Genomic DNA, 23393 nt, shown 5'->3' with positions numbered 1-23393 from the left:
CCCTGCCCACGCACACTCACACTCAGTGTCCTTAAGCATCAGGGAGGTTGGGCTCCTTTCATAGGAAGGAGGGCTGGTAGGACAAGGTGGCAGGGCAGATGCACCCTCCCAGACAGGTGCGTGGAGTGGGGCGCAACCCAGGCCACCTGGAAATCCATGCTGTTCCTGGTATCTTTACCCAGGATGCTCCTTCTTCTCATCCTTAGGGCCACTGGCTCTGGGAGACCCTCCTGGCCCCTGCAGGGGGTTGTCACTCCCTACTGATGCCCCAGTAATGCAGGTGCATTCTTCTGTAAGCTCTAATCACGGGGTAGTGTTCCCCACCTGTGTCTGACAGGAAAACAGTGCACATGCATTGCGATCGAGTCGATGCCCCCACAACATCTGGGGACATCAGCCAGGGCTCTTCGGTGGCCGCTGGAAGTCTCTCATTTCCTTACTGGGCTCTGCGTCCAGCATCACAGACCAGGGATAGCAGTTTCCTGAATAATAAACACCTTGTGCCTGCTGCAGGTCCAGGTGGGGGGGACCGTGCCTTCAGGAAGCCTGAGGAGAGGCCGCGGTCCAGGCTCCTCGAGCACCCTCCAGTGGCCGGCGTTGAGCTCTGTGCACCTCGCCTCATCGTCAAATTTAAACCAACCTCACGGGATTTATTTGGGGAAAATACTGCTAGTCTCCCAATTTGCAGAAAGGCAAGCTGCAGCACAGACGGGTAAACTGACCCCAATTTCCACAGCAGTGACAGAGGGACTTGAATGCCTCTTGACCACAAACTCTTAGTGACCATTTCCCAAGGTGCGGAGTGCGTTAGAGTTAGGAGCCATCCCAATGCAACAGTGTTACAATGACTTCCCGCCCAGTGACGGAAGCCAGTGTCCCGCTATCTCCAGGGCAGGTTCTGAGTCTCGAGGTCTGAGTCTCTGCACGCCCCACAGTTCCCGGAGATGTGGAGCTGCTGCTCCTGGAAGGGCACTGTCCCCAGAGGATCTAAACCACACAGAGCTCAGGGTGGTTCGGAATCAAATACACCACTTAAAATAGCATTTTTGATTAAAAGATTATAATTGTACTAATGCCTCAAAAAATGCAAAGGTTGCATTTTTATCTTTAAAACGATCAGTCAATTGATTGAAAGCTGGGAGAAAATAGGACTGCTTTTGATGGAATGATTTGGGGCCAAAAGGACAGCTCTCTGAGATTTATTCCAGTATGAGCAGGCCACTGCTTATTAAAAGTTATGTTATAAAAAAGAAAAGGCACTGCAAAAGCAGTAAATCAGAAAGGTATTTTTAACCTGTGCTTAACGTCCTTTCTCTCTCAGTTACATCAAGTTTCAGTGAATTCTTGACTAAAATTTTAAGAAAACCAATGGACTGGGGATGTGGCTTAAGCGGTAGCGCGCTCACCTGGCATGCACGCGGCCCGGGTTCGATCCTCAGCACCACATAGAAACAAAGATGTTGTGTCTGCCGAAAACTAAAAAATAAATATTAAAATTCTCTCTCTCTCTCTCTCTTCCTCTCTCTTTTAAAAAAAAAAAAGTTTTCAAGTAGAAATTGTTTCTCCAAAGAGCGTAAACACAATGAAATTTTAGAAATACCTCGTGCTTATGTGTAATTGTGTGATCCTACATTCTGTTTAAAGCATAATTCTTACTTTTCATTGGAGTCAAAGGGGCATTCTTACCAGAAGAATGAGAAGTTGTACTCCATTTATGTGTGATGTGTCAGAATGCATTCTACTGTCACATATTCTAATTGGAATAAATTTTAAAAATTAATAAAAACAAAACATAAAAACCAAAAGGGGTATTCATTAAGGTCTGTCTTACTACTCATTACACTGGTGTACATAGAACATAATGTTGATCACAGTTATGTGAACTAAGAGGGCACCAGCTTCTCTGGCTAGTGTACAGAGTGCATTAGATTAACAGACATATCACATGCATATGTACAATTATAGATTATATGTATCAGGTTTTTATAAGAAACTCTGGATGTTTACCTTTCAGAAAGCACGCCATGTATTATAATAGCTCTTAACATTTGTTCTTAGAAATGCCATACCAGATCTTCCCCACCAACATGACTCCAGCTTTCGTATTTTGAGTGCCTTTTGCCCAGGGTTTTCCTACGTGCATGTCTTGCTATTTAGTTTGCAACTGACATTCTGAGAAAATGGTTGATTTGTATGGAAAGACAGAAAAGGTCCAATAGTTATTATTGCCGGCTGCTTCCTGGTGGGGATGGCTCAGGGGAAACCGTAAACATTCGGGCTTTCCAGAGAGTACGCATGCCGTTACTAAGGTTAACTCAGGATCCCTGAGTGGTGAGGGGAAAGAAGATGGAATATGGAAATCATATGGAAATAAGCCACTGGATATTGAAAGCATCATTTACTCAGATGGTATTTCGACAGACAGATGAGGCCGCCCAGACGACTTAGACTTTAAACTCACATCACACCTCTGACATTAACAGCAGCACCAGAAGTCAGAAATGGAGAAAGACAGCTACCCAGAGCCTGCAGCTCATGTCCAGCCCACTCAGAAGGAAATGCTGATATTTCCTATATTCACATCCACATTTCTGGGGGAGGCATTTTCATGTTGAAGAGCTTTGCTATCTGGAAAAAAGCAGCATAAGCTACAATTTCCTGGTCATGATATCCCAGCCAGCCAGCCGGCCCTGCTCCCCTTCCTGCCTGCCAGTCCTTCCTCCTGAACTGTGCCACATCTGGAAATTGGAAACTGGAGCCGCTATAGATGAAAAGACGCCTTTAGATAGCCACTTCCCCGAGTGATGTTCGCCGTGTGTGAAACTGGGGGGTCATATGTGGGTTTGTTGTAGGCTCAGGGGTAGAAGGTTGAGTGGGTTTTATGGCAGAGTTCAGGCCTAGATGCTGGGAGTACAGAAATTATCACACTTGTTTTCATTTCTGTTCCCATGGAAACTGAAATCATCTGCTGCCCAAGTTGAATGAGGTGTTCTGAAATAACGAGTTTCAGTTTTTCAGGAGAGTGAAGAGCTGCTTTTTGTCTTCGGCTTTCAGAGCCTTACTTTCACAGGCGGGGAAAAAAGGTTCAGGTGTGGTTTGAAGGCACAGAGGCTACAGAGAGGGGTCACACTCAGCAGCATGGTCCTTACATGAAGCAGAGTGGACCTCAGTTGGCCACCTGCTGGGAAGGAGCTGGCCAGGGCCCCGGAGCTCCACCAGGCCCTCGGACACCCATAGGAGCATATGCAATAAATTGAAAACTTACCTTTAGATGGCTTCCTCCCCATAGAAGTCAACGCTGACTTTCCTTCACTTAACAGAGAAATCCCCAAGGGCCACATTTGAATGTTAACACCATTTCTATCAATGAAACACAAGTCTACAAAATGCCTCCCTGGCAATGTGCAGGGAAGTTGAGAACCCTGGTGGCGCCACCCAGCCCTTCGAGCTGTATGAGGCCAGCCCGGGTCACCACCAGGCTACGACTGGAAAACATAGCCTGGTCAATGCAGTGTTGGCACTTTCATCCTTCATGGCGGGGGGGAGGGGGGGGTCAGCCCCCCACCAGGGACAATTCAGAGCCTGCAGCCTCCCCCTGCCTTCCCTGAGTTGTTCAGAGCAGCCAGACTGGCTCCAGGCCCCAGGTGCTGAGCTGGCCCTGCCATCGCCAGACCCCTTCCCTGTGGGACGGCAGTTTCCTCCTCTCCTGTCTCCAAAGGGCTTTGTTCTTCAACAGCAAAGTGCCGAGTTCAGGCCACATTCTCTTCCGGTTCTACACATTTTATAACTCTGCTTAGTAAAGACATGTCATTGCAGCAGATTTGGGGATGTGGTCAGGAAGCGCCTCCTTTGTCTTTCTGTGTGTTTTACTGTACATGGGAAGAATGATGTATGTAAGCTCCTCATCTCTCTTGTGTTTCCCAGAAGCCGCAGGTAGCTGCAGGCAGCAACAGATGGAGCCAGTCAGGAGCCCTCACCAGGGCAATGGGCACAGACTTCAAAACCTCTGCTTCTGGTTGTAACCTCTGGGCTGCAGATTCCTGAAACCAGCATTACGGTCTATATGTGTAGACCCACAGTCACAAGCTAAAATGACCCCAGGGGCTGGGCAAATGGCATCAACCGACCACAGAGGACCGGGGTTAGAACCAGGACCGCTGCTGCCCAGGGAACCGGGAAAACACACGGCCAGGGCCAGCCACAGAGGTCCTCAGGGGGAAGCTGGGCACAGTCAGCTTGCTGTCTCTGTGCAGATTCCATGAAGACAGCTGATCGATTAGCATAAGAGTCATTTCCAGTTAAATGCTGAATATTGAACAAATGGGTTTTTTCTCTTAGCGCCGGCCACCCCCCCCACACACACCATGATAGCCCTCTAAAGTATCAAAAGCAATTTTAAAAGGGGTGAACACAGACAACCAGAAAGGAAATGAAAGCCATGAAATCTAGAAAACAATAAAGCCATGGATGTGGGGCCAGTGGCAGCAGGTCTGAAGCAACTAAAATGTGAACCTGCGGAAAGGGAAGCCAAGACACAAGCCCCCCAGGCTGCTTGTGATAAAACCAAGAAGAAATCCTTTGACCCAATGGCAGGCCCCACCCTGCTCCCCATAGTCAGGTGCCAGGATGCTGAGCTCCAGGCTCATGAGCCCTGCCTATGCACAAAGAGTTTCCTTAATGCCACAGTCTGAGATCTGAACAGACAGCCAAGGAAGTCTCTAGCAGGCAGAGATCAAAACAGAGACAGAAACAAAGATAATGCAACAAAAGAAAGCTTAAAATAATAGAGCATAGGTCTTTGGAAAGATAAAGGGTGATATCACATCCATAAAACAAGAATAGAATGTAATAAAAAAGAGCACTTAGAGAGAATATAAAAGAGCTCTTAGAAATTAAAAATAGAATGACCAGGAAAAAAACAAATAGGTAGAAACTGGGGATGTAACTCAGTGGTAGAATGCATGCAAGGCCCTGGCTTTGATTTCTGGCACCACAAAATAAATAGATTGATAGGCAGAAAATTTGAAGCTTTTGTTTACAAAATTATAATGCACCAATGAAAAATAAATTTAAAAAGCAATGAGGCAATGTTCTATGAATTAATAATAAAATCTGCTACTATGAAGTGAAATACTTTAAGTTGATAAAAAGAAAATTACAAAACATACATAAGGTCTTCTACCATTTTTGAGTAAAAATACATATATTTGTATATTTTTAAAAACTGACAAAGTAGACCCACAGAGATGGAAAGTGGAGAGATCATTAGAGGGTCAGCTAAGGTCCTGTGAACAAATACTAACGTTCCAAAAAGAGAACAGGGAAAGGAGAGAGGAAAATTAACAAAGAAATAACTCAATAATTTCTCCCAGAACTAAAAACAAATACTCAATCCACTCAGTACCTGGTAAGCAAAAAGACCTGCCCCAAGGAACGTAACTGGGACTTTTCTGAACAGTGGGACAAAGAAAAGAGTCCAGAGATGGGAAAAGGGCTCAGTATTAAAGTTCACAAGAGAGAAATGACATAGAACTTCCCAACTGCCCCTCTGAACAGGAAGTAAAATTGAAAAATGCTTTCCAAATGCTCAGAAAAACGGCATGGAACTTAGAATTTTATACCTAGCCAGAGTCGTAGTCAAGTTTGAGTAGAGAAGCCAAGGACATTGGCAAACATGAAAAGTCTCACAAAAACAAAAAAAAAAACAAAACAAAAATGCTTGTCCCAAAGCTTTTCTCTGGAGGCAACACAAGGGGGGGCGGGGAGGAGGAGGAGGAGGAGGAGGAGGAGGAGGAGACAAAACACAAGAAAGAGGAAGACATGGAATCCAAAAAACAGGGATCCCTCCACTCTGGCGGAGCAAGGAAATGCCCAAGATAGTGAGGCAGGAAAAGACCAGGGCAGCTCCGAAAGGTAGACCTGGAGAAGAACTAGCCAGCTGTGGCACACGAGTCCTTCACCACTGGCACGACCAGTGTATGGAGAGGGGTCAGCAGACCTGACCAAGTGCAGAGGGCTTGGCTACAGACACAGGGAAAAACAGCAAAGGAAAAAGACAGAGTCGATGACTGTCCTGGGGGAGGGGAAAGGAATGAACTTAACAAGTGCATGGAACGTTCAGCTAAGAACACGCCCAGGGGTGGCCATGAGAACGGCAGGGGATGAACTGGACACCACTGTCCTATGCTCACATGTGAAACTGCACGCCATGTACAACCGCAAGAATGGGATCCGAATTAGATAAGTTTACTCCATGTACGTATAATATGTGGAAATACACTCGACTGTCGGTATATCTAAAAAGAAAAACTTTAAAAATTAAAAAAAAAGAACACCTACAAAGTGAGAGTAATGTGCGGATTAAAGATTAGGTTAACCAAAAACTATTGTACAATTAGAGTGGAAAGGGGGAAGCTATGCATGTGGGCTTATTTTTTACTGGGGGTGGGAGCAGTGAGATATCTCAATAACCGTCTTATAATCTCATTAGATAGAAAGTTAATGAATATTGTCTAAATTTGAAAAACAAAATCAAGAGACGTATTGTCTCAAATTCGAGATGCCATGAATTAATATGATCTCCATTATTTTATATACATCTAAAAATAAGACGTTCAATGCCAATTGAACAGTAACATCACATCTCTCGTAAGACTTAAGGATCTCATAGGCATTAAAATCGGCAAGTGGGTATATGGTTTAGAAATACAGCAGTGTAATCCACAAGAAACAACTAAAGTAGTTCCAACCCTTCACCCACAGGGACAGGAATTGAGCTGATGAAGGCAGGGCCATGATAATAAATAAATAATAAATAATTATTATTATTTATCATAATTCCTGTTGAACTGGTTGACATTTAAAAATATTATGTGTACAAATTTGATTCAAAAGTTTAAAATAAATAAATTAATAATGGTACAACCTCCAATTAAAAAACAAACTTTCTTTGCTCCAATGTTCATGAGGCTAACTTAAATGCTATTTAATAAAACTATTTAGCATAAAAGATTTTGCAACTCTCATTATTTTACCACTCAAAATCAACTACCTACTGATAAAGAAAGCTATAAAACGATCCAAAACCACTCTAAAGGAAGCATCCCCATCTTCTGCCCTCTTCCTCTAAATGGAACAAAATACAAAATACAGTTGTTTATTCAATTATTTTATAGATATTCATCTGCCCGTGTTTCGGAGACAGCGGACTCTGACCTGATCCATACTTACGAGGGGCAGTTTACTTAGCTAAAGTGAAGAGCTGGCTCATTTCTTGCCTCCTTATCTTGGAAAGGCATCATTTTATCATGGAGCATAGAGATACACGTCACCTGTACCAGGTATCTGCTAATCGTACATTAGCTCCCCTGCTGACCGCAGACCCAAGATTTATTTAGAACATGTATGCAAAAGGGGTGAGCTTATTAGACCTAAATTCTTATCAGATCTAAATTCTCCCCAAAGAAAAGGTACTTTTCTGCCTCCCCAATTACAGTACATAAAATCTCCCCCACTGGTTTGGAAGCAGTGCTAAGTCCATGGCCATTATTAACTTTGACTAATAAAAAAATATGGACCCGGGGCTGGGGCTGGGGCTCAGTGGCAGAGCACTTGCCTGGCATGTGTGAGGCACTGGGTTTGATTCTTAACACCGCATACAAAAAAATAAATAAAATAAAGGCATGCTGTCCATCTACAACTACCAAAAAAAAAATCACACACACATGTGACTACACACACGCACGCACACACACACACACACACACACACTAGATGGTACCAACTGACCACATCAAAGACTATAGAAAGTCTGAGGTGTCACCCACTTACAAGAGAACAGGTTAGGCTGGCAGAGGGTCAAGGATCCTGGCAGGAGGTGTGAGCCACCTGGGTCAAAGAAAAGAATCTGCTGCTCATGGGAACAGCAACAGCCAGAATTTCAGTGTTGGGTCCCAAGCCCCATTTTCCATTAGGCAAGGAGAGGGGCCTAGGTGATTGGCAGTAGTTTGCATTTCAGAAACAGGACTCCACGTTTGGGGAATCTAAATCTTTTTCTTTTAATAATTTTATTATGGAAAAATATACATAGAATTTGCCCTGCTCCTAGGTGCACAATTCAGTGGCATGAAATGAATAGTAACCCTGCCTTTGTTCTACCATAAACAAATGCAGCTTTGGCCCCAAAGCAGGTATAACAGTTTGGATACGAGGTGGCCCCTAAAAGCCCCAGGTGGCATGGCAGGAATGTCGAAAACTGGAATGATTAGACCTTGAGAGCTGTGAGCTGACCAGTGGATTCGTCCATCTGGTGGACTGATAATCTGAATGGACTAACTGGGTGCTGACCATAGGCAGCTGGCAGCCTGGAGGACGCAGGCTCTGGGTGTGCCTTGGCCGTTACGGATGGTCCTCCTTCTCCGTCCTCTTTCTGCTCCCTGCCGTTGGCAAGATGAGCAGCTTTCCTCTGCTGGGCCCTTCCACCAGATGCTTGTCCCCACTTGGGCCAGAGCAAGGGAGCCGGCCAAGCGTGGACTGAACCTTTGAAACCACAAGCTCAAAATCAACTTCTCCTCCTCTAAGTTGCTCTGGTCAGGTATTCTGGTGACTGTGATGCAAAGCTGACTGACACAGTAGTACTTCTCCAACTCAGCACTATTGAGGCTTTGGGCTGGATGGTTTTTCACCGTGAGGACTGTTGAGTGCATTACAAGGTGGACAGCGGCATCTCTGACCACTGTCCACTAGTGCTACCCACCTCCCCAGATGTGACCACCAAACATGTCCTCAGAAAAAGCCCAACATTCCCCTGGACACAAAATCGCCTCTGGATGACAACAATTATTCCAGGGGATGTCACCGTCCGTCCTTCAAGGCCATCACACAACACAAGCACCCTGACAAAGACGGTCGAGAACAAAGACAGGCAGTGTCTGCCCACAGAGGCCCCAGGAGAATGGCCTCCCAGCAGAGCCTCGCAGCTCCTGGCACGAGACCTCCTAATCAGGAACACAGAGGTTACTCGGTCTGTGGTACATGACTTTTACAGCACACACACACACACACACACACTTCTCTATGACTCTTTCTTAAACTTATAAGGTGGACCATTTACATAACTGGAAACCAGTCCAAAGAAGCTAACTCGCTCACAGGCTGAGGGGATGTGTGTGCGGAATCACTTACAGCTGAGCCAGGAGGTAGGCAGTGACTGCACGTCCATCCTTATGGAGGAATTTCCCCCTTCCCTGGATTAACACCAGGCTTTCTTCTTGTTGTTGTTGGCTCTATTTAACGCTCCCCTGCAGACCGCCCCTCTACCGGGAAGTCAGAGCTGCACTCAGTCCCCACTTGCTCTACCTACTGGTACCACCTGCACAAGTTGGCTCACCTACATGAGCTCACTGTTTTCCACATACACATGTAAAATGGGACTCGTGTCACCAAGATCACATGAGATAACGCCTAGTCCTTTACATGGCGCTCAGTAGGTACTTAAAAAAATGGTAGCCATTGTTAAATGCAGATCCCCGTGGGGCCACATCCTCAGCATTCTTCTTTCTTACTATGATGGAGCTAAAGGGCTTGGTGCTAATTTCTCCAGTTCTCATTTAGTTTTTCACAATATTATAACATATTGAGCAAAGGCCACCAGACCAGACAGACTGGCTCGCGCGCCCGATCCCATAAGCACCTCATGCCTACCCGAGCCTGAAGACCAAGGGAGCCCAAGAAGGAAGTAACTGGTCACTTTCACCTGGCTTTATTTCTTTGAGTCAACATCAGTCTGTTGTTATTGCTCAACTTTTACCAACCTTGCACATTTGCATTTTAACAAGTGAGCACTCACATACCAAATAAAAAGCCAAGCTCTGCAGACACACACCCAGGGCTGTTCAAGTATGACCGGGGATCAAGCCTCCCTCTCAACTCGCCTTCTTTATAATCAGCAAACTCTTCAGTAAACAAATGCCTCTCCCTGGTTTTGCAAGTTGTTTAATAAGTGATTAACAGAGAGATTTCTCTTTTACTAATATTGCTGATTTCTTCCTGCTGTTCTGACTCTGGAATATAAATTAGTCTAGGTTTGAACAGCTCCTAGAGCTGTATGTACATGATGATTACCCTTCTTTGTCTTAAAATATAATATTTAATTATAACTTCACAGATGACTTAAAATTCTGCTTCCCCTCAGGGGAAAAAAATACCCATAACTAGGATTTATGAAAAATTATTAGTTATAGTAAATCCTAGAAAATAAATTGGATTTTTAAAATCTGTGATTTTTAGCACATTAGGCTTTTTATCAGGAAGGCAACGCTGGCAGAAAATGCCAGTGAAATATTCAAGTAGCGATCCCGGGTCTCCTGGCTGAGACAGGCGCGAGGCGGCGGCGGTGGTGGAATTCGCTGGATTTTGAAATTTGCTTTTAGAAAAGGAAATGTCACATAATAGGCAGAGGACAAGTGGCAATTCTTGGTGACTTCTCCCCATTCCCCTGAGTCGGACTGTCTTCTCCCCCTCCTCACCTACACACCTGCCTTCCACCAAGAGCTGTGAGAAAGCGGGAGGAGCGGCCTTCAGGACTGGACTCACTCATTTCTGGCATCCTTTAGCCACACTTAACACCACTTAGTCCCTGCATGAGCACACACATGTAGTACGTACACACACACTCTCTCTCTCTCTCTCTCTCTCTCTCTCTCTCTCTGGAAAGTACACTGCTCCACGAGCCTGAGAAAATCAATACACAGCTAGCAAATATTTGAGCTGCATTTATATAAGCAATTCCTTTACGAAAAACAAATTCCAACCAGCATAATTTCAAGGACCCTGAAGAGAACATCATGGCATTTTAGTAAAAAAAAAAAAAATACTTTTCTAAGTGAAGGAGGACTTTTTCCTAGATTCGAAACCCCAACCCAGGGCTCCTGCATACACTGAACGTCCTCCTTCAGATCTCATACCTAACTACGATCCCATCTCCTATCAATGCTGTTTATCAAACACAGACCATTTTCCACTTTAAAGATCACTAGTCCCCGAGGCTATTCTCTGGAACACTGGAGAGCTGAAGGTGTTCTGTTTTGTGGGTAAGGTCCTTCCACCACCTGGCACCTGGCAGGTTTGACTGCGGTAGGCACAGGGACCGCGGTCGCAGACAACACAGGGTTTGAAAGACACCCGGGGCTCGGTGGCAGGGACGCGTGTTCACGGGCGTGGAGAATACCTGATCCACTGGGATCTCGACCCGAGTGTCTTCATCTTCTTGGACTTCTGCTGCCCCCCGCATTTCAGACCTCTCTTCTCCAGCTTTGAAAATGCCTTCATCTAGTATTTGAGACAAACACAGTGACGATCAAAATCCAATGGTGACATCGTGTGGTTGAATGCTAAAATTGCAGCAACATCCCCAATGGGTTTTTTTTTTTTTTTTTCCTAGTAGTATCTGAGCTCCCTTTTTAGTGGCAGGATTTGGGCAGGGCAGCCCCCCCTCCCCCCCTCTCCTCTACATTTCCACTGGGGAAGGTTCCGAGCTCTGCAGAAACTCCTGCTCGCCCCTGGCTACTGACTTGGTAATGCACCCCTCCACAGGGGCCACTAACTCGGCTCTCGTCCTCCCCTCTTAGCCACTGACCAGCGACAGGGTCTGGTGCTTTACAAGGCTACTTTTTCCAAGGGAAATGCTATACATTCAATATAACATATTGGAATAATTCCCTCTCACCCCCAAAAAATCAATATCATTGACTTCACCGATTTCCACAAGATTCTCGCAACCTGTGACTTTAAATCCCTAAGAATAAAATGGGGCCTGAACCTCTAAGTCTGTAGGTGAAGCTCCTTCAGCTCGCTCTCCTCGGGAAGGGAATCATGGCTGTTTTCCATATTTGAAGTCGTTTTCATGTCTCCCCCAGCCTCCTCCTCTCCAGGCCGAGTAATCAAAGCGTCCCGGGCCCATTTGTCATTCTGTCTGTCTACTGGCCCCGAGACAGGTGAACGCCCCCCACAGCGGTTCTCCCTCGTTCTCCCTGCCCGATGTTGAAGGCTCTCCAGGGACAGCAATCTTGCCTCCTTCCCTGGTAATCTGTTACAGTGCTTGATTACCCCTACCGTCTGGAAAACATGTTTTTGTCTTTTTTCTTACAGTCCCCTCTCTTTCCGTGATGGAGGCGTGTTCGCCGGAACCACAGTTATTTAACGTGTGGATAATACTGCACATGGCCAAAGTTCTGAGGTCGCCCTGGATTAAATGTGGAGCATGTTCTTGCATGTGCTGAGGAGCAATGCTCTGTGAGGCACGCTGAGCCCAGGCGCAGCCTGCGGGGTCAGGGAGGCAGACGGTTCCCCCAGGGTGCTCCCGGTCCAACCAGGAGAGAGATGCAGCCTGCATGAGGTGTCCAGTGCTGCCACCGTGAGGGGCCGCTCAGAGTCTGGGGGGTGAGAAGATGCAGCCACAGGGGAGGGAGGGGGGAGGGGGGAGGAGGCCCGCCCAGCCCCTCAGAAGACATCAATCATATCAGATGCCGGGCTCAGGAGACCCCAGCTAGGACCATGGACATGACTATTTGGGTGACACTTCTGTGTCCCAATGCTGCACCTGCCTACAAAGACCACACAGGCACCGGGAGGATGTATCCTTACTACTCGTGTGTAACTGTAGCCAAGCAGAGCCAGGAAAGGTCTGCAGGTGTGTTTTTTAGAATAGGCTTTCCAGCAGAAAAGAAGAATACAATCGATAATCACAAAATAAAATTGAAAGGACACTGGGATGGAAAATGGCAGCCAAGAGGACATAAGCAGCAAAGACGCACGCACGCACGCACGCACGGCAAAGCTCGGCTCCGTCACAGGAGGCCGGCAGAACATTCGCCTTGGGCCAGGGAAGGTTTGGCTCCCCAGGCACCGAGATGTTGGAGCCACCTCCTCAGCAGTGCACAGCAAGCAATGAAGGTCAAGAAGGAACTCCGAGGACTAAGCAGAGACCAAACCCAGAAGAGCAGCCGGCAAGCTACCGTGTGGCGGGAGGAGCCCACTCGGGTTTTAATTTTCACCAGGAAGGCTGTGCGAAATTACAGGTGGGGCAGTACTGATTGTTATAGAAAACATTTTAGAAAACAGAAATAAGCACCGTTCTGATCTCATGATAACTGTCACTAATGTTTGACAACTCTCTCTCTCTCTCTCTCTCTCTCTCTCTCGCACATGCACAGATAGAAAACCAGATCTTATTGCATGTATGTCTTTTTTTACTTTAAAGTCAAATTGTATTTCCCATGCCATTAAATACTACTTGGAAACAATAAAATATGGTGATACCATATCACAATCAATAAAAAATACTGAATAATGAAAATGGAATCTTGTTGATGCATAAGTTAAGTTTATGCAATTGGCTGATTGGTGGATATGTATTAAAACCTTCTAAATACTGTCCACTCGAGAAGCGTGGCAGGGCTGCTGCTCTTCAAGGGCTTAGATCTGGTGGGGAGACACAGACATGGGCCGTTTCTCACTCAGCACCCAGTTTGGACCCCTTTCCTGTCTTCCAAGGTGTGTGCTCAATAATCCTTCATCCCAACATGAGACAAAAGACAGATTGCCTGGTTTAATCTCCTACTGGCACATGGATTCCCCTCCTGCCTGATGTCCTCTGTACCCTCACCTCCTCCCATACTCTGCCTAGTGTTTAACTTCCCCTCCCCAAAATAGCCCCTGAGCACGCTGCCTTCCCAGCTCTGATACGACTAACTCACGTAACTTCTCAGCCTCTTCCTCAACGCTCTTCTGCCTCGTGCCAAAGGGGACCTCCCCACATGACGCCACGTCTTACCCCAGGATGCACCGTCCCACATCCCGGCCTGAAGGCCAGGACTCTCCAGCTCCATGGGCACCCCCCAACCACAGCTCACCACCACCCTCATCAGCCCAAGTGAGAACCAAGGTGCACAGGGTCCGGAACCACTGGCCCCTTCATGCCCCCGGCCTGTGCCTTCACCACCTGCTCCCTGCATCTGCCCTGTCCTGGGGCAGCTGCCTGTCGGAGTCCTGCTCACTGCTTAAGATCCATGTCCTGTTTAAGATCCATGTCCACAAAGATCACCTCCATCTGACCCCGAAGCCCCCAGCCAAAGAAGACCAGAGCTCTCTCCTGTGCTCAAGTCTCCATCTCACAGATGGGTCCACGCTTAGTTTTATCAGTTTCTGTCCCTGACCCCCACCCCCGCCCCCCGTTGGACCTACTTCTATCTCTGTGAGTCCTGCCCCAGCACACCATCAGCCTCACCCCAGGTCCTGAGAAATGTGGGGTAAACTGAACTCACAGCATTATATAAGCCTTGCCTGGGAGGATCATTTATAACACAGTGTGGATGTCTATAGACTTCACCCGTGGCAAGATCAGTGGGCCAAGGCGAAGGCTCAGAAGTAAATCAGGAAATTAAAATCATTTGACACAAAAGATTTGCTAAGAAAGCCAAACTTGGAAGGCAAAGAATTTGAATGCTATAATAAGAATACGTTTCCTTTCTGTCAACGCCACAGGAAAACATAACTGAAGACACGCTCCATGGAGGACGTCAAAGAAGAAATATTGAAAATTCAAGGGGCTGGGGATGTGGCTCAAGCGGTAGCGCACTTGCCTGGCATGCGGGCGGCCCAGGTTCGATCCTCAGCACCACATACAAACAAAGATGTTGTGTACGCCGAAAATTAAAAAAAAATAAAAAATTTAAAAAAAAAAAAAAAAAAGAAAATTCAAAACACCTGCGTGCAAGGAGAGGCTCCGGGAGAAATTTGCAAAACTGCTACATTTTTCTTTTTATAAAGGGTGATATCATTCAAACTTTTCAAGACCTTACCACTGTCCCTTCATTACTACCACGAGTTTCAATGTGCACAGTAATTTGGCAACTTAAATCAAGATAGCAATGATGACGTGTAAGTATTATGTGGTCACTGTCACAGCAGCCTTAGGCATCCTAGTCCCAACTCGTGAAGGGAGGTGCCACCTGCAGCAGAGGCGCTGAGCCTCCCAGTGTATGCAGGGTAGTTGCAGTGTCCCTCAGGAAATTCACAAAAACAGCCACCCAGCCCCCTCCAAACCAACATCAGCAGGCTACTGACCCTCATTGTCACAGACCCTTCTCTAGGTCACCTTTTAATAAGCATTAGCATAACTTTTAACTGATCATGAAATTATGTTTCAGTGTTAGCAGTCTTGCTTCCTCTAAAATTATTTGCACCTAGTAAAAACAAAAGGCAGAAGGCCTTACGTCGTATGAAAGTGAACTCTCCCTCCGAGGTAGGAATTTGGGTCCTCAGTGAGGAACACCCGGCGCCTGGCTGTCAGGAACCTCTGACTCTGTCCCTCACTCCCACACTTCCCACCCAGCACTCCATAGGGAATGCACAAGCTGAAATTACCAGTGGCCGTTAACGACGATGCTCTTCAAGTTCCCACTCACTTGCTCTCTCAGCAGCTTTTAAAACAGGTAATATACTTCCCCCTCCTCCCCTCTCCAGTTCACCAGCATCACCAGCAGCTCCTTCCCAGTGTCTCAGGCCGGCCTCTCCTCCTCTGCCCAGCCCCTCAGTCTTGGACCACCCAGGTTGCACCAGGGGTCTACCTCTCCACCTACACTCTTCATAGTGACCTCATGGAGACCACACTTTGGACACCATCAATCGGCCAATGATTCTCTAGAAACATCTTCACGGATCCCAAACACAAATATCCGCCTAGTTGACAGCACCTCACGTTGGAGGTCTCATAGGAGTGCACACTGGCCGACACGAATTCTGGCTTCCAGCATGGAATACTCACACCCCAGGCTCCCCACCCCAGGGAGTGGCACCACCACTCAATTCCTAATCTGGAAATTAGCCTCACCTCCTTTTTGCCCTTCTTCCCCATATCCATCCCGTGGTTGGGTCTTATCAATTCAGCCTTTAAAAATATATGTCCCCATCATTCATTTCTATCTCCACTACCAAGGTGTCCTGATTGCCATCGTGTGGGGGTGGGCCGCAGCAACCTCTTAGATGAATCTCTTCCTGAACCTCTCCTTCCTCTCACTGTCCTGCATCAGACAACAGCCAAGTCACATTAACAGATGGTAAGTTACTGGACCTGTCCACAGCTCAGAGCTCTCCAGTGGACTCCGTTTCCTCACATAACTTACAGACATGAAACGACCAGGACTCCAGTTCTCCCTAGAGTCTCCAAAGGAACACAGCCTGAGACACCTTGACTTTAGCCTGGTGAGGCCCATCTTGGAATTCTGACCTCCAGAACTACAGCGTATCTGTGTTGTTTTAAACTAACTAGTTGGTGATGATATGTTACAGCAGCAAGAAGAGACTAATACACCACACGTCTAAAAGCAATAGGTGGAGAGACTCTGAGGGCAGCAGTCACCACAGATTCCCTTTGTGATCCCAGCAGATGCCTGCTGGGTGGGGGCAGGCAACTCAATGCCTTCTCTCCTCCTGCCATCGAGGCCGTGGTCAGAGAGCCCTCCTTGGAGCTCTGCCTTCTGTTTCCCTTCCCTGTTATTACTTCTCTCTCTCCCTCCCTACAAGGTGCAAAACACCACCACCACCACCCCAACACCCACACGTCTGCCAGGAGAAAAAGGATTAGATATTCCAAGTCTTCCCCTGCCCTAAACCTTGGTAATAAAAGCCATTCGCTGGCGCACTAAAGAGCGAGGACAGATTCGACACACCATGCTGCTCTCATTCAATTACTACACGAAGGATCAAATTCCATGCTTGGATGCACACTGCACCCAAATTCAGCGCTAATCTCCTCTCTCTGAATCACGAATAGACATCTCAGGGCCTGTTACACAGGAAAGCAGTAACGAACACTCTAGTAAAAATAAAAACGCTCCTCAATTATTTCTTACTTACCCCTTATGAATTTTACTGCCTACACATGCAGCGGAGCCTCGGAGGAAGGGAACTCCCCACGCTGCTTCCTGTTGTGTAATAATGGGAACCCTCTCCCCACCACCTCTCCCCATCACGGGGCCGAAGCTCATGTTTTCTGCCTCCCTGCAGCTGCGGCTACTGGAATGAAGGCAGCACCTGTCCACGAGGAGCCATGTTCCAGCTTAACTTCCCGCTGGGCTTTAATGGCCTGGGTAGGAGAAGTTCTCCAACAGTGCTGAGGATGATCAGTATTTAAGGCCACAATCTTGCTCTCTCCCCACAAGTATTATAAAATGCTCTCATATTGCATGATACACCATATTTTAATATCTTTAGGTTTTAAAATTGACTGAATTTTTTTTATTTTTAAATTTGTTCTAATTAGTTACACATGACAATAGAATGCATTTTGACACATTGTACACAAATGGAGCACGACCTCTCCCTCCTCTGGCTGAACATGGTGGTGAGCCACACAGTAGTGTAGTCAGGCATGTACACAGGGCAGTAACACCCATCTCCTCCCATCAGCCTTCTCACCCCACAGTCTCTCCCCTCCCTTCACTCCCCTCTGCACGATCCAAAGTTCCTTCATTCTTCCCTATCTTCCCCATTAAGGATCAGCATCCACTTATCAGAGAAAACATTCAGCCTTTGGTTTGGGGGGTTGGCTTATGTCGATTAGCATGATATTCTCCCAACTCCATTCATTTACTTGCAAGTGCCATAATTTCATTCTTCTTTAAGGCTGAGTACTAATCCATTGTGTAGATGTACCCACAGTTCCTTTATCTATTCATCTATTGAAGGGCATCAGGTTGGTTCCACAGGTTAGCTATTGTGAATTGTGCTGTATGAACATTGACGTGGCTGCGTCACTGTCGTATGCTGATTTTAAGTCCTTTGGGTATAGACTGAGGAGTGGGATAGCTGGGTCAAAGAGTGGTTAAACTGATTGAAATTTGACAGGATGAATAAGAAGAAAAGTGACAGTGTGATGACCAGCTGTGACTACTGTATGGAAAATCTGTGGCTGTCTGCTAACGGAAGCTCTGTGTGGAAGAGCAGGGAAGTCTGAGCGACTATAGTTATTTTCCTCTGGTGGACTACTAAGACTATCTAATAAAAATGTTACATCAAATTTAAAGCAAAATATTAATTTTAAAAAGCAGCTCATGAAGCCCAGTGACTTACGGGGAGCAAGGAGTTTATGGCTGTGAATACATAAAACAGTGTTCTAAGAAAAAAAAATGTACATCTATTCACAACACTCTTGATGCGTCCCATGAATCACCAGAGGCAGAACTGAAAAGAAGATTGGTAAGAAGGTGATATAAAACTAGCCCTCAGGGGCTGGGGCTGGGCTCAGTGGTACAGCACCTGCCTCGTACATGTGAGGCCCTGGGTTCGAGCCTCAGCACCACATAAAAAATGAATAAATAGAGATATTGTGTCCATCTACAACTAAAATATATATAAATACATATACATATATATATATATATATATATATCTCCTTCATTGGCCTTCTGTGAGCTACGCCATAGGAGTATGTGACACTGAAGTCCTACGTTAGGTTCATAGCAGAGATGCTGTCATCACAAGTCATGTGACACTGAAGCAGCTCCTAGCGAGTGGGCAGAGGGAAGCCATCCGTGAGGCTCGCCCCACAGCCCACAGGGAGAAAGGAAGGGAAGACGGGTGCAGTGCCCACCTTCTCCTGGTGCAGGGAGATGAGCCAGGCTGCCTCTGACCCTCTCAGGAGTGACGGGACACCCCCGCCTGGCCACCCCTGGAGGAGGGCACACCATCATGGGAAGATTCAAAACAAGTGACGGCCCGAGCTCTGAGCACGTCTGAGAACCCGTGGGTTGTTAACTGCTGACCTCCACGTGTTTTTTGTGTGTGTGTGTGTGTGTGTGCCCATAAGTTCACGTAGAAACTCTTCACAGGAACGAGAATATCAGGCCATATTTTTCTTTAGCGATTTATGACATTCCACGAAAATCACTTTCTCAATACACTTAAATGGGCTGGGTTTTCATGGCTGCAGTTTGAAACATCTGGCTTCTTTCCATCCCCTGACTCCACTCCAGGGTATTAAACATCTTCTGTGATGGAACTGATGTATAAATTTGACTATTAAATATTCACGCACAATTGATTGTAACCACTACCGGTATTTTATCTTAACTTTAAATGGATATAACAAAATATTCTAAGTGTAGGTAGAAAGCAAAAGTAGGATTATTATCGTCGATTTCCCCAGAATACAGATAATTTGGTTCTTATCTCTACATTTATATTTTATTCTTTTTAGATGTAGATGTCTTAGATTTTCACCAAATCAGAAATTCTCATAGTATAAAGATTAAAGCATGTATTTATAATATGTATAATTCATGCTTCTTGCTTTTTACCTTGATGAATTTTTGTACGGATCTGGAGTCTACATCAGATACGTGGGACAGAGAATAATGAGTACTTCTGAGGAGTTTTACGTAAATCAACAAGTATACACAGTGTTACATTCTCATTTCTAAGCTCGAAGCCTTATAAAAACTGAACCAGAAATTAGTTTTAATTCATCAGAATAATTGAATTGTTCCTCTTTCCACCCTTGGAGTCACCTTGTAAGTGGCCTAAAATTCATGATTCCTGTTCTTAATTCTGACTGGTCCAACGATCTCCAGATGACGTCGCCTATTCCAGTGGGTGAACCAGCCATACTCCACCACTCTGTGCCCCAGAAAATGTGCATGGTAAACAAGGGCAGCACTTGTACGCAGCAGAAATACATCGTGTGCTCTTAAATCCTGGCCCTTTCCTCCACGCGCTGTGCAAACACGCTCAGCCCTGTGCTGGGCCCACCTGTGGGAAGAGGAGAGGCACCGACCTCGAGATGCTTGTTATCTGCTGGGGGTGTGAAACGGAGGAGTCGAGAGCACAAGTGCCACACAGGCTACTGAGCGCCCCGGGCGCAAGGGAGGTTCCGGGGAAGAAGAGGAGAGTCACAGGCAGCCTGTGGAGAAGCTGCGGTGGGAAGAGCAGGATTAGCCCCTGAGGAGCAGGAGGAGGCATTCTGGACAGAAGGCGCAGCGGGTGCAAGGGGCCACCACTCACGGCTCCAGCGACCGCAGGCAGGTGGCACAGCTGCAGCCAGGATGCAGGGCAGAGGAGTGGCAGGGCATGAGGCTGGCAGGCGGGGAGGGGACCGACTCAGAAAGCCTTATGTGGTGTGACCAGGGATCGGAATTGCGCATGGAGAGGATGAAGAGCAACCGCAGGACTCCATGCAGGGCGTGGGGCCCACGGGAGCATCCCAGGCACAGGGCTTCCCAGACGGGGTGGGGATACGTGGCAGGCTGTGCTGAGGGCCTCAGACTCCAGCTCCTTTCTGCTTCCAAAGCAGACTCCAACACTCTCCAGGGAGTTTCTATGCCTTGGGTCCCAGACTGGGGCTGCATCATGGATTCCTCTTGTTGTGAGGCTCCAGCTCCTTAGGCTGAGCAGCTACTGGTTCCTCCAGCTCCCCAGTCTGCCGTCAGCCACCATGGAACCACCCAGTCTCTGTTCATGTTAGCCCATCTGACAAATCCCCTTTTTATAATCCGGCTTACATAAACATCCTCTAGAGAACCTGAACTAACAGAATGACCCTACTGCATATTGCAAGAGATAAAAATTAAAATTCTGAAGTTCGATTTCCACTGAACACCTATCACACAGACACCTGACCATGGCTCCCTGAAAGACAGTGCAGGCGAAGCGACCAAGTCGGCAGGAGGGGACCAGGAATGAAGGCCTGGAAGTGAAGGGAAGCCACACAAGCCAGCGTGGAAGTGGGAGGGCAGGGAAGCTGGTAACCGGCCAAAGGAGTGGACTGGGGAATGAAGCCCGCAGGACAGGTGGGCAGCGCCACAGCCCAGAGTCTGACTGCAGCCCCGCCCTGGTTGGGTGCCCCGGGTCCTGCAAGAAGGAACAAGAGATGCAGAGAGGTTGTACTGACAGGGCTCCCTGACAGCCCGGATGTGGTAGGTGAAAGGGGAGAAGAGCTGAAGGAAGCTTCTAAGAGCCCTGGCTTGGTGTCCACGGGGCTGGTCATGCTATTTACCAGGATGGGGCAGGCAAGGGAAGGAAGGGAGTGGGGAGTTCAGAAGATGAGTCCTGACATTACATACAGATGCTCCTTGACGTATCCATGGGCCACGTTCCAATAAACCCACCCCAAGTTGGATACATTGCAAACTGACAATGTGTGCAACACACACAACCTGCCCAACGTCACTGCTCTGCAGGGCAGCCACTGGGAGCATCTGTTATGTCCCTGGTGGACATGAGGCTGACTGGGAGCTACAGTTCATTGCCACGGCCCAGCATCACAAGCCAAGACTGTGATGGTAATCTGAATTGTCACTGTCATTGGATGAGGAGATGCCTAAAGACTTTGGATATGTCACTGTTTCAGGAATGGCTGACATGGGACACAGCAAGCTGAGGGGCAGACCCACTCTAAATGTGAGCTGTGCTCTCCAACAGGGTGGGGGCTTGGATGGAGCAAAAAGGTGGAAGAACAAGGAAGCAGGAGCCAATGCAAGCTGAGTCTCCTTGAGCAGGTTGCAATTCCCTGAGGGCCTCAGACTCCAGCTCCTTTCTGCTTCCAAAGCAGACTCCAACACTCTCCAGGGAGTTTCTATGCCTTGGGTCCCAGACTGGGGCTGCATCATGGATTCCTCTTGTTGTGAGGCTCCAGCTCCTTAGGCTGAGCAGCTACTGGTTCCTCCAGCTCCCCAGTCTGCCGTCAGCCACCATGGAACCACCCAGTCTCTGTTCATGTTAGCCCATCTGACAAATCCCCTTTTTATAATCCGGCTTACATAAACATCCTCTAGAGAACCTGAACTAACAGAATGACCCTACTGCATATCGCAAGACATAAAAATTAAAATTCTGAAGTTCGATTTCCACTGAACACCTATCATCTTCACACTAGTGTAAAGTCAAAAAATTATAAATTGAACCATCATTAGCCTGAGACAGTCTGTATTGGTTTGAGTTCTCTGTGAATCATCCAGATAGAAAGGGCCAGCAAACAGCTGGAAACGTGAGTCTATCAAGATAAAGTTCTAAGACAAGGCTACAGATTGGGAACTGTCGAATACAGTTGGAAGATAGAGCCAACTGTGTGGGATGAGAACAGAAGATGGCTGGGGCCTGGATAATAGACATTAACACCTGAGGATTGGGCAGAGGAGAAATTCACAAAGACTGAGAAGAAAGAGCACAAGGTAAGCGGGGGAGAGTGTGGACGGCCACGGGATCCCTGGGAAACATAACAGAGGAGAAACAGCTCTAAAATGTCCTCTGGCTTTGGTACCCCAAAGACGTGGTCACCAAGAGAGAACAACTCGAGTAGAGAGCAAAAACCTGGCCATATTTTGATGTGCTATGGACAGGAGGTGAGGATTGGCTGATAAACCACACTTCCAAGATGGCGGCTATGAAGCAAAGAGGCCAGGCCCTGCAACCCACCTCAGGGGCCTGAGGCCATCGAGGCAGAAAGTAGTGAAAGGAGTTAAAGCCCATGTGTTGGCTTCCACCTCCAGGAGTTCATCATAGATGACAGCACCGTCCAGCTGTTGCCAACCTGTGGCCCTAATGCACAAGCCTGTCTCACGAAATCCAAACGTCCTCAGAAACCCTAACAATTGCCATCCACCCATGGCCAAGGGAAACGAAGACAGTCCACCTCAAAAACATAAATGAAACTAGGGCTGTACCTCATGAGAACACCCATCATTCTTACTGCACAGGTGTCCGTCCACTGGAGTTTCAGTCTTAGCTAGAATACTGCAATGAATTTCCACACAGTAATCCACTGTGGCCGGCAGGGGCGGAGGGCAGGTGAAACAAAGAGAGAAACCTACAGGCCGGTACCCAATCCAGGCCACAGGGCATTTTCCAGCTGACATCTGAGGGAACGCACTCTACTTAGGAAGGCTGTTGGTTCTCATTTCCAATAGAGAAATGAAAGACTCCTTTGCTTCAGAACACTACTAAGAATCTATACAAAGAATCTAAAAAAAAAAAAAAAAACTAAAGAGAAACAAGGGTAATAAAAGTACAAAATCTATCTGCAATCGATAGACTTAAAGTAGAAGATTGAAATTGTCCTCTTAAAAAGCTTTTCAAATTATGCAGACATTCACCTAAGGAATTAAAAACCCAGCACAGATATAAATATAAAAATGAGATAAATATGTGTGGTCCACTAGTTAGTTATTAGTATCAATTATTACTGAATTGTGGCTTTTAATAATCTAAGGCTTCAGCATTTACTTTCAAACTATGAACAATAGTACATTTAAAGCGGTGCATTTCGTGCCAGTACGGCTGTAAGAACAGACGGGAGGCCTCTTTCAAGTCTTCTCTACTTCTGAGACAGGTACTAGTGTGAA

At 46.8% G+C, this 23393-nt stretch overlaps 1 protein-coding gene across 1 annotated transcript in view; it reads right to left on the bottom strand.

Moving 5' to 3' along the window:
• The window catches only part of Dcdc2 (doublecortin domain containing 2), a 130632-nt gene that overhangs the window by 14233 nt on the left and 93006 nt on the right, over positions 1-23393 (bottom strand). The window contains exon 9 of the mRNA XM_046452502.2: positions 11228-11328. Coding sequence (XP_046308458.1) covers positions 11228-11328 — 101 coding nt within the window. The remainder of the gene's footprint in view (positions 1-11227; positions 11329-23393) is intronic.

The sequence above is a fragment of the Marmota monax genome, unplaced genomic scaffold, assembly GCF_021218885.2.
Source record: "Marmota monax isolate L192 unplaced genomic scaffold, Marmota_monax_Labrador192_F-V1.1 WCK01_AAM20220418_F8-fsc00141, whole genome shotgun sequence".
Classification (NCBI taxonomy): Eukaryota; Metazoa; Chordata; class Mammalia; order Rodentia; family Sciuridae; genus Marmota; species Marmota monax.
Note: the sequence above shows the minus strand (reverse complement) of the source record. Positions and strands in the feature narration are given on the sequence as shown.